Below are 12,006 nucleotides of genomic sequence, written 5' to 3'. Positions count from 1 at the left end.
ATAAATAAATAAAGATAGGAGGAGACACGTGATTTTGCACTGTAAAGCATATAGACAAAAGCTTAACAGGGCTAATGGTTATAATGGTAGAAAAATAATATTTATATATATATATATATATATATTAATTCCACGATGGACCACCGTATCATAGAAAAATATTAATTTTTGCTGTGTATATTTTGTAAGTTTTTTTTTTAAAAAGATTAATTTTAATGTGATCTCTACAGTAAAATTTTCATATATGTTTTAAATCGTGGCATTCATACCAAATTTACTTAATTTATAAAACAACAAATCATTGATTTTGAAGGTATTCGATAATTGCACTCCCTGCTGGTCTCACCAGGCGCAAACAAATGTTACTAAAGTTTCCTTAAAAATAAATAAATAAATAAATAAATAACAAAAAATAAATAAATGAAACACTTATTTTTATTTTTATTTTTATTTTTATATATATTAAATAACAATGAAACAATTTTAACCTAACACACACACGCGCGCGCGCACACACATAAATCACTCTTTAAGATTATAGGCTTATTCCTTTTCCTGAGTTAGGAAAATTAATTAAATTTTTTAAAAATTCCTCATGGGATTTTTTTAAAAAAAAGAAACCCTTTCATATGCTTTTGTTAATTTTTTTTTTTTTTTTGGATCATATATGCTTTTGTTAATTAATTTATAGTAATTTAACAATGAGACTCTTTTTTTTTTCCCCCTAATTTTGCAATCGTAATTTAAATAATTAATTTTTATAGCAATTTTAAGTTATTTATTGATTTTGTCTTTTTCAGAGCAAAATCCATGTCCTTTTCCATGTTAGGAAATAAATACGTATATTCCACGTCTCTTTCCAAATAATAAACAGCAAAAAAAAAAAAAAAATCCTCGTCATCAGAAACTATCTTATTATGGAAACGTACTGATACCATGTCAGCATCAAAATTTGCTGGTTCTACTTCTCTTTCATGGTTTAAAATACCTTGTACTTTTCCTCTGTCTTACTTGTTTTGTTTTCTTCCTTTATCAGAATCCTCCATCCCAAACCATATTCTAATGCTTTTTAAGGATACCCATCTGTCCAAAATTTTTTTCTCCCCCCCCGGCCCCCTCTCAAACTGTGTGTCAATTTTCCTATATCTATGGAAAAAGATAAATTTGGGAGTCTATTCAACAAAAGAAGAGAAATTTAATCCGTTTGACGACATGGGTTTAGATGCAGAGGATTCATGGCAATGGGAAGAAAGAAAGAGAAAAGGACTGGAGAAAGTAGTGAGAGAAAAGTTTGGATTTTGCAATGTGAAGGATCATCTTTTCCAAGATATCATGGCAGAAAAATAATATATATGTTTTGGAATGTGGCGTCCGTGCCAAATCACTAAATTTATAAAACAATCATCTACTTTGAAGGTATTCAATAATTGCACTTGAAATCATTTATAATAAAACATCAAGTGGAAGTTGTGAACCAGCATTTTTAATGGAATGGAACCCACCTGAAAAAGATTCTAGAGACTTTCATTGTTGCTCTCACCAAGCTCGAGCAAATAACACCAGTCTTTCTCTATTTATGTTTTGCTTTCAATTTTCTTCTCTTTTCTTAACTGACTAAGAAGCAGAGAGATAACATGGAAGAGGGGCTGCTAACGAGGTCTATTACGGTTGATCATGATGCCAAGTCCAAGAGTCGTGGGCTTGGTGGTGACTGCACTGACACACAGCCAAATGACTCCCCAGCAACCTTTGTTGTTGTTCTAAGCACCTTGGTAGCTCTTTGTGGCTCTCTTTGCTGCGGCTGTATTGTAAGTACCATCAGATTCTCCGTTTTTTTGACCTCTTTTATGTTCTCTCATCTGCTCAGGATATATTAGAATGGTATAAAACTTTCTTCAATAAAATGAAAAAGAAAAAAGAGTCCCCTGCTTAATACCCAGAAAAGGTTTTCAGCACCTATATACAAGTACTTTATGACTGTGTTGATGCAGATTGGATATTCATCACCTGCTGAATCTGGAATAATTGAAGACTTGGACCTCTCTATTGCAGCTGTAAGAATGGATTGTTTGTTATCTTTTTTATCTTGAAAAATTCCCACTTTCTTTTTGATTTTGGGTTGGGCAGTATTTGGTTTTCGGTTCAATAGCAACAGTTGGAGGACTGGCAGGTGCACTGGTAAATGGAAGGATAACCGACCTCACAGGTTGTAGAGGTGTAAATGTTTACATTACCCTTTTATTCTTCACCTGATGTAAATGTTAAATTTGATATAACTTCTCAAAGGTCGTTCCTGTTTGATTTGTATTTTTGAGGCAGACAATGTGGTTGTCTGAAATCTTCAGTATTGCTGGGTGGATGGATATCAACAGCATTTGCCAAGGTTCTTTTCTCTTTCTTCCACATAGCAGTTGTAATTCATTTTGATGTGAGGATGTTCAATCCATCCTCCATATTTCATTTGGCTATTCAAGCAGCATAAGAAGTAAGAATTGAAACTGGAATTTTCTAAGAATGTCTTTCAACTATTGAAATTCCATCTACCTTCTAGATTATTGAGTTTCTCACCCATATTTCTCTCTTACTCTTCTACCTGTTGGGTTTGATTTATTGATTCTGGACTTCTATGATTTTCACAGAATGAAAAGTGGTTGAATTTAGGAAGAGTCTTAATGGGGTTCGTAATGGCGCTCCTTTACTATGTGGCAATTCAAATAAGGGTTTACTGCTATAATAGTTAAAGTCTTATACAACACACATATACAAGAACTAAATTATTGTTCCCATACAGGTTCTAGTATATATTGCCAAAATAACACCAACTAAGATTCGAGGTAGATTTACTTCGGCTATTCAGGTATTGGACCACAAATGAATGTGTCATGACCCATGACCCTATACATATCAGTTTCGTGGATCAGAATTCTTTGTGAAGTGAATGCAGTTGATGGTTTGTTTGGGAATTTTACTCATGTACATCATTGGTAATGCTGTGACCTGGCGGACTTTGGCTGTAATTGGTAAATCATTTCTTTGATTCTAACCCTGCATATTCATTTTATACATGATCAAATTTATACATTTACATTAGCCTTAGGTGATTATCGTTGTAGGCACTACTCCATCTCTGCTACATATTTTAGGATTGTTTTTCATTCCAGAGTCTCCAAGATGGTTGTTGAGTCCAATATGTTGTGGTTCTCTAACCACTTTAGAGAAGAAATATGAGAAGAAAAATAAAAATTAATTCTATTACTCACTTGGAAATAGATTACAAAAATAAAAACTTCTCTCGTGGAGGATTCTCATGTGGAACCTTTCTCTACACTGTCAAATTCTCTCTGGAATTGCTCACTCTTCTCTCAAGCTTTCTCTGGAACTTAAACACCCTCTCTCGGAGTTTACTCTTAATACTCCTCACTTGGAATGATACTGAGCTTGCTCGACTTGGCTTGGCTTGCATGCAACGGGATGGAGCCTATTTATAGGCTTACAAATTCGATGCATGTCCTCCATTTTCAACCTCTTCTGACGTTCAGCACCGGCCTTCTGACATTGCCCACAATTGTTAAGCAAGTTGGAGTTCGGTGTTAAATGCAGCAATGGCCATTGTCAAAAATGGTGAGCTGTTGGTTTCACACTGCCGGTGCAGTGTGGTGCGGCTGGACTTCACAATTCTCCCCCTCCAGCTCATTTAAACTGATGGTCATCTGCCATCCATTCCAGCTATGTCTCTGCACAGCTTCAGCTTCTCTTGAGCAACAAATTTTGTTACCATGTCTACTGGATTCTCCTTTGTGTGGATCTTCATCAGTTTCAGCAACTGTTGATCTATTACTTCGCGTATCCAATAATAGCGGATGTTAATGTGCTTTGTACGGGAATGATACATTAAGTTTTTGCTCAAATCCATGGCACTTTGGTTATTACAATGTATCTTGTAGTCTTCTTGCTTGATGCCCAATTCTGTGAAAAAATGCTTTAACCACAACATTTCCTTACCCGCTTCCTCTGCGGCAATGTAATCTGCTTCAGTAGTGGATAAAGCAACACACTTCTGCAATTTTGACTGCCATGACACAGCTCTCCCCGCAAAAATGTAGAGATAACCTGATGTAGATGTTTTATTATCAAGATCTCCGGCTATATCTGCATCTGTATAGCCTTCTAAGATTGGATCACCTCCCTCGTAGCACAAACACAGCTTCGATGTACATTTAAGATACCTGAGAATCCATTTGACTGCTTCCCAGTGTTTCTTTCCAGGATTTGAAAGAAATCTGCTCACAACACCTACTGCATAAGTAATGTCTGGTCTGGTACACACCATTGCATACATCAGACTTTCTACCGCTGAAGAATATGGTATTGAAGCCATCTCCTCTATCTCTTCTTTGGATGAGGGGCACAATCTCTTGCTCAACTTGAAATGATTTGCAAGTGGAATGCTGATCGGTTTGGCTTTATCCATGTTGAATCTCTTTATCACCCGTTCAACATACTTCTCTTGAGATAGTTATAACCTTCTATTCTTCTTGTCTCAGATTATTTGCATTCCCAAAATTTGTTGAGCTGGTCTTAAGTCTTTCATATCAAAGGACTTAGACAATTCTTTCTTCAGCTGACTAATCTTCATTGCATCTTGTCCAACGATCAACATGTTGTCCACATATAGCAAAAGTGCAATAAAGTTTCCACCTGAAAATTTTTAAATATAAACACACTGGTCTGCTGCAGTCCTTTTATAGCCTTGACTCACCATAAACGAGTCAAACTTCTTATACCATTGTCTTGGTGCTTGCTTGAGGCCATACAAGCTCTTCTTCAGCTTGCATATGAGGTTTTCTTTCTCTGAAACCTCAAATCCTTCTGGCTGCTCCATGTAGATTTCCTCATGTAAATCATCGTGAAGAAATGCTGTCTTCACATCCATCTGTTCAAGCTCTAGGTTTAGACTTGCTACTAAACCAAAAATGACTCGAATTGAAGTCATTTTTACCACTGGTGAAAAAATCTCATCAAAGTCAATTCCTTTCTTCTGAAGAAATCCTTTGACCACCAATTGGGCTTTGTGTTTCACCACCCTTCCGCTGCCATCTTTCTTGAGCTTGAACACCCATTTATTCTTTAGTTCCTTCTTTCCTGTTGGAAGCTCAACCAACTCATAAGTATGATTTTTTTGCAAGGATTCCATCTCATCTTGTATTGCTTGCAGCCACTTTTTCTTGTCTTGATGAGAAACAGCTTCCTGGAAACTCTCTGGCTCCCCCTATTCAGTAAGCAGAATATTTTCAGATTCTGGAAATCTATTTGATGGAATTCGGCCTCGCTCAGATCTCTGAACTTGTAAACCACTGGTTTCAGGAGGTGTACCATCATCTGACCGCTGTGATGGCCCTACAGCTGCTTGAAAGGATTGAGTCTCCCCTGCTCAATATCCCCTTCTTCCTCCTGGTCTGCTTCTGGTATATCTTCATGCACCTCATTATCCTCTGTGCCTATTTGTGCTGATGCTGGATTAGGACCAAAATTCTCGGCACTAGAACTACAATTAGGAGACATTCTGGGCTTTTCAATGTCTTCCATTGTTTGGTTTTCATGGAATACTACATCCCTGCTTCTAATAACCTTCTTTGTTTTCAGGTCCCATAACCTGTATCCAAATTCTTCATCTCCATATCCTATAAAAATGTATGGAGTAGATTTTGTATCGAGCTTTTGTCTGAACTCCTTGGATATATGTACATAAGCTAAACAACCGAACACTCTTAAATGAGAGTAGGAGGGAATCTTACCCGACCACACATTCTCCAAAATTTCAAAATTCAATGGTATTGACGGTGATCTGTTGATTAAATAGCAGGCGGCACAAATAGCTTCTCCCCATAATGTCTTTGGCAGCTTAGCCATACTGATCATACTTCTGACCTTTTTCCATAATGGTTCGGTTCATTCTTTCGGCTACTTCGTTATGTTGTGGGGTATGAGGGACCGTCTTCTCATGTCGAATGCCATATCTTCTGCAGTAGGCATCGAACTCCTTGGAAGTATACTTGCCTCCATTATCTGAAACAGTTTCTTTCCTGTTTCAAGCTCTACCATGGTATGAAACAGTTTGAAATAATCCAATAACTGGTTCTTTGTCTTTAAGAAATATACCCACACCTTCCGAGAAGCATCATCAATGAAGGTTAGGAAATACTTGTTACCACCTAATGATTCCACCTCCATGGGACCACAAACATCAGAGTGCACCAGACTAAGCAACTCTGATCTTCTCAATGCAGAGGAACTGAAGGAGACTCTATGTTGCTTACCAAACAAGCAGCGACTACAAGGATCTAGTGCAGCATCCTTGCAAACAGTGATAAGCTTCTTCCTTGCCAAGTGGACAATCCTTTTTCACTTATGTGACCGAGTCTCTGGTGCCACAGATTTTGAGACGCCTCTCCTTCTGCAATATTGAGGCTATCTGCACATATCTTCACATGAGTCTTGTACAGGGTTCCACAAATATGTCCTCGGGCGACAACTATAGCACCTTTCGTCATTTTCCATATGCCTTTGCTGAAATAGTTACCATAGCCTTGCTTGTCTAAGGCTACTCCCAAAAGTAGATTAAGCCGAAGATCTGGAACATGACAGACATCCTTCAAAGTGATTGTATAACCAACATTCGTTTTTACCTGAATATCACCAGTTTCCATAATCTTTGCAAAACTGGAATTTTCCATCTTTACCGTACCAAAGTCTCCTGCTTTGTACGTTTTGAAAAAATCTCTGTGTGGAGTGACATGGTAGGATGCTGTAATATCGACTACCCACTTAACATCTTGGGTTGATATATGAAGGCATGTCTCTTCTTCGGTGGAGAAGAGCACCATTTCTCCTGTAACAGTGACTAGTGTCTCTCCATCCTTCTTCGGCTGATTACCTTGGAGTCTCTGCTCTCTTAACAATTTTTTGCAGTTTTTCTTCATGTGACCCTCCAGGCCACAATGATAGCACTTATATGATGATTTTCTGCCGTCTGTAGATCTGCCTCTGCTCTTGCTCCTACCTCTCCCCATATCTTGACCACCTCTTTGCTGTCTTCCTTTCTCTGTGACAAGGGCATGTGACTGATCCATGCCACTGTCCTTTTTCCTAGCCTCTTCATTAAATAGGACATCCTTAACCATAGACATAGTAAGTTTGCCATTCGGGGCCGAATTGCTGAGAGAGACTACCAATGTCTCCCAACTATCTGGAAGAGAGCTTAGAAGTAGGAGGGTTTAATCCTCATCCCCTAGTTGGTAATCCACAGCAGATAGTTGATTTACCAAACTCTGGAACTCACTGGTATGCTCGGCTACAGAAGTTCCACTTTGTAATTTTAGATTTACCAATCGCTTAAGCAACAGGGCTTTGTTCCAAGCAATCTTGGCTTGGTACATGTCCTCCAATTTTTTTCAGAGGGCATATGCATCCATTTCCTTCGCTACATGGTGGAAGACACTGTGGTCGATCCATTGCGTGATCTGACCGATCGTTTTCTTGTTTAATTTCTTCCGTTCTACTTCTTTGCTAGGATTGGGGTTTTCTCCTTTAGCTTCTATAGGATCAAACAGATCCTTACAGTTGAGGAGATCTTCCATCCGAGGTCTCCAAAATGTATAATTTATGGTAGTGAGCTTAACCATAGCTCCCGAAGGTGATTCTTCCATTAACATTATGGTTTGACCAAAAATGGAGCCGAATGTGGCAAAATGGAGTTAACCGTTGCATCCGGAATGGCCGAAAATGATGGACTTGACTCTTCCGGGGTCAAAATATAATTACCAGAATTTTTGGGGGAAAATGTAATTACCAGAATTTTGGGTCAACCTGTAAATACAGAAACTATAGGGGTTAATCTGTAATTTTCAACAATTCAGGGTCTGTTTTGTAATTTCAGAAACTTTTGATGATGTGGCAGATTGTGTTGACATGTCAACACATGGCAGATGACGTGGTGATTGCATGGCTGATGACGTGTCGGTCGCATGGCAGATGACATGGCTGCGTGCGATGACGTGTCTGCTGACGTGGTCGTCTTCAACCTCCAGACGGCGCGTGCAGCGCGTGAGGTGCATGATCTACTGTAGAAAATTTCAGGCGGTGCATAAGGGCGCGTTAGGATCGTCTTTCTCTGTGACGAACTTGGTTGTTCTCTTCTCGTCGAGTAATTTCACCTGGTATTGTCAAATTATTGATTTGAGCAACTTTTCGAAACACCAACTTGAAAAACAGAGGCTCTGTTTCTTCAAATTTTGAACCCAAGCTCTCAACCGAAGCTCTGATACCACTTGTTGTGGTTCTCTGACCACTTTAGAGAAGAAATGTGAGAAGAAAAATAAAAATTAATTTTATTACTCACTTGGAAATAAATTACAAAAATAAAAACTTCTCTCGTGCAGGATTCTCACGTGGAACCTCTCTCTACACTGTCAAATTCTCTCTGGAATTGCTCACTCTTCTCTCAAGCTCTCTCTGGAGCTTAAACACTCTCTCTCGGAGTTTACTCTCAATACTCCTCATTTGGGATGATATTGAGCTTGCTCAACTTGGCTTGGCTTGCATGCAACGGGATGGAGCCTATTTATAGGCTTACAAATTCGGTGCATGTCCTCCATTTTCAACCTCTTCTGACGTTCAGCACCGGCCTTCTGACATTGCCCACAATTGTTGAGCAAGTTGGAGTTCGATGTTAAATGCAGCAATGGCCATTGTCAAAAATGGTGAGCTGCTGGTTTCACACTGTCGGTGCAGTGTGGTGCGGCTGGACTTCACACAATATACTTTTTTGTTGAAGGCAACAAAGAAAAGGAAGACCCTTAAGTACTTGTTCCTTTATACATCTTCTTGAGCGAGCCCAAAATATAAAAAAGGGAACTCCAAACTGTGTCCAACATGTAAGATCTTCATATGGTTATTACAATTGTTTCTAGGCAAAAGTTGGCAAACATAAAGCGCTTGAACCCAGCCTGCAGTCTCTCAGGGGAAAGAATGCTGACATTTCAGTAGAAGCAGCTAAGATCATTGTAATTTTCCTCCCAATTGATTCTTATGAAAGAGAAGCTGTTTCTTGACATTCACAACCAGAGATCCTTATATTGTAGGGAAATAACTTTACTTTTTGAAGATTCAATAATGATCTGGCATGTAAACAAGAAACAAAACTTGCCTTGGTTATTGCAGGCTTACGCAGAAACCTTTCAAAAGCACTCAGAAAGGATTTTAGACTTGCTTCAGTGGAGATATGCTCATGCACTCATTGTGAGCTTTCTAAACCTATAGTCTGCAGCTTTCAAGTGTCTGACCTTGTCTACTTATATTTTGACTGGTTTAGGTTGCACTTGGGCTCGTAGTGCTTGCACCAATTGGGGGGGGGAGGGGGGGGGGGGAGGGGGGGGGGGGGGGGGGGTGGTGTGGGGCGGGGGCGCACTTCAGTTGTTGGTTATGCAGGCTCTATATTTGCAGATGCTGGTAAATCAGATGTGCTAATATATGTTTTTTCTGTTAATTTGATGCACATAATTGAGACTACTTCCTAACATCTTACCTTGATATCCAAGTTTAAGTCTATGTTTGGCTTGAGCTTTGAGATTGATGTTAAAGTAAAGACAATGGATTGATGTTAAGTAGAGAAAATAGTTTTGTTATTATTTAATGTGTTAAACTAACAAAATATTTCAATTTAAACGCATTTTGAGCTCTCTTAAGTGTGACAGGTTTTTCAAGTGGTATTGGGACTATATCAATGGGTATTATCCAGGTACTAGATTTTTATATGATAATTGTATGTAAATGAAGGGATTCTGTTATACATCCATATCTCAAATGTGTACATATTCATCTGTAGATACCTGCTGTTACTTTGACCGTGCTCTTGACGGATAGATTAGGAAGACGACCACTTCTACTGGTGAGAATGGAATACATTTTTTCTCAACTTTAAAAGTGTGTATTGGCAACGACAATAGGTAGATAATCTGGTCTACCAAAATATATACAGATATCTGCAGCTGGAACGTGCTTGAGTTGTTTTCTGTTAGCCTTAGCATTCTGCTTTCAGGTCTATCCCAAAACTTGATACTTTTCAACTTATGGTAGATTTTGCTTTACATATAGATGATCAAAACTAAATACATACAAGATACTAAATACTACAGTTTGTTTTGGACAGGGCCTCCACCAGTTGAAGGAGCTCACTCCCAAAATGGTGTCAATTGAGGTACTGGTATGTAAAATTTCAACAAAAACTATAGACATACAAGATAAGCTATAGATAGGTGCTCCTTTTCTCAAGGTCAAATTTTGTTAGTGGCATGGAAATTAGATACTTTTTTCCTATATATTTCAAGCTTTTCATTTGTTCAGACAATTTATTTGGCAGATATTGTTATCTTTAGGGAAACAATACCTACAAATTCAACTGTGACTGGTATATGTAGTCTAGCAAACTAAGCAATAGCTTATGTTACTTCTCCTCCTGTACTTTTCCCTCCTAAATTTACAAGCCCTTTTCTTAGGGTGATAAATCAACTTAATCATAATATTGACAGATTGCTACTGAATGCAGGGGTACAGTGCATCATTCCCGTTGGGCATGGAAGGATTACCATGGGTTTTAATGTCAGAGGTGTACATACAGCTTTGTTATTCTTGATATCTAATTTAAAATATTTATTAGCAAAAGTATGAGAGATGGCAATCAAGAAAGCCGGGTAGCTAACTGATTGATTGAATTGGTTTTTCCATTTTCAGATATTCCCTATAAATGTCAAGGGTTCAGCTGGAAGCCTTGTGGGTTTGTCAAGTTTGTCATCCTCTTGGAATGGAGTTCATCTGGTATAACACCCCTCTTCCTTTCTATTATTTTCTTTCTTGGTTCCTTGTGTGTATTAATATCTTAGAAATAATTACTTCAGGAACTTTCTTCATCTTCTCGGTCATTTGTGGTTCGGCTGTTGTTTTCATTGCAAAGCTAGTACCAGAGACCAAAGGGCGAACATTAGAAGAAATACAAGCCTCGACTACACAGTTTACTTCTCAGATAAGATGAAGTTGTCATTATGTAAGGGAATATGTGTTTGGGTTGAAAGGGCTAGCTAGTCTACAGTCAAATTAATTTCATATTTTTTTGTTAAATTATATTGTCCTTTGTACGTTTTGATTGGATAAAAGAAATATAGGTTTAAAAGAAAAAAAAAAAAATCAAGTATCAATATTCCACTATATAAGGATTTCTGAACTAATGCAAAAAAATGGTGCGCCTGTGATATTGGTCCGGCTTTATGTTAATTACATTTACATATGCTTATGCCTGCCAATATTTTTGCTTTTGGAATACTTCTCTTTTAGTAATCTAAAAATCTACGTTCTATTGGCCACCTAACTCTGATGTTTTAAAATATTCATGAACAATGATATTATTCAGCATAATTTTTGTACATATCTATGTGATTTCATTCTTTTCAAATTTTTTTTTTTTTTACTTTTTTGTTTTTAACAGTAATAATAATAATAATAATAATACAAACAATTATCCATTTTTATACCAAAAATTTTTGCCGCAATAAGATGGAATTACTAACTAATAATTTATGCTATACTGACATAACAAAATGATATAATTTTTAATAAATTTCTACATCATAAGCTTACTGTATTAGCCACATTTAAAAAATAAAATTTAAAAAGAAGGATAGGAATAAGGTAATGGCACAGTAGATATGTGTTGGTTGCCAAACTTCCCGCCTCCCGACTTGGATGCGGATTTGAAGTGAAAGACTCGAACCCGCAAAAACAGGGATGGGAGAGAGTCCGCCGGATTTCCTCCTTCTCTTCTGCCCTATGGGCTTGGGCTCACTTTAAATTCTACTTTATGGCCCAACATGAGGTTTCAAACTATGCCCTACTGTAAAATGGGCCTTGGGCCTTTGATGGAAATAAGAGATACTTTAGCCATTGGCTTTGGGCTTG

General features: G+C 37.8%; 2 protein-coding genes across 2 annotated transcripts; both read left to right on the top strand.

Annotated features, from left to right (window-relative positions):
- Positions 1 to 1,621: 1,621 nt before the first annotated feature.
- Positions 1,622 to 2,482, top strand: LOC132799697 (sugar transporter ESL1-like). The gene is made up of 4 exons (XM_060812153.1): positions 1,622 to 1,808; positions 1,992 to 2,054; positions 2,128 to 2,215; positions 2,346 to 2,482. Exons 1-4 carry the CDS (start codon positions 1,635 to 1,637, stop codon positions 2,480 to 2,482), a joined length of 462 nt encoding a protein of 153 aa, XP_060668136.1. The 5' UTR covers positions 1,622 to 1,634.
- Positions 2,483 to 2,630: 148 nt separating this feature from the next.
- LOC107412049 (sugar transporter ERD6-like 5) lies at positions 2,631 to 11,086 on the top strand (the record flags this gene model as incomplete). The annotated part of the gene is made up of 11 exons (XM_048468737.2): positions 2,631 to 2,705; positions 2,792 to 2,857; positions 2,945 to 3,020; positions 3,114 to 3,197; positions 9,753 to 9,796; positions 9,884 to 9,946; positions 10,037 to 10,096; positions 10,208 to 10,261; positions 10,604 to 10,663; positions 10,789 to 10,840; positions 10,896 to 11,086. Coding segments are annotated over 11 exons (825 nt in total), but the record flags the coding sequence as incomplete, so codon positions are not given.
- Positions 11,087 to 12,006: the final 920 nt, after the last annotated feature.

Source organism: Ziziphus jujuba, chromosome 10 (assembly GCF_031755915.1).
Source record: "Ziziphus jujuba cultivar Dongzao chromosome 10, ASM3175591v1".
Classification (NCBI taxonomy): Eukaryota; Viridiplantae; Streptophyta; class Magnoliopsida; order Rosales; family Rhamnaceae; genus Ziziphus; species Ziziphus jujuba.
This window is presented reverse-complemented; position numbering and strand designations above follow the sequence as displayed.

Bases quoted from the DNA above. Each gene is read 5' to 3' on its own strand.
- LOC132799697 (XM_060812153.1), top strand. From the start codon at position 1,635: ATGGAAGAGGGGCTGCTAACGAGGTCTATTACGGTTGATCATGATGCC. The intron at 1,809-1,991 runs GTAAGTACCATC...GTGTTGATGCAG, and splicing joins CTCTTTGCTGCGGCTGTATT to ATTGGATATTCATCACCTGC. The intron at 2,055-2,127 runs GTAAGAATGGAT...TGGGTTGGGCAG, and splicing joins TGGACCTCTCTATTGCAGCT to TATTTGGTTTTCGGTTCAAT.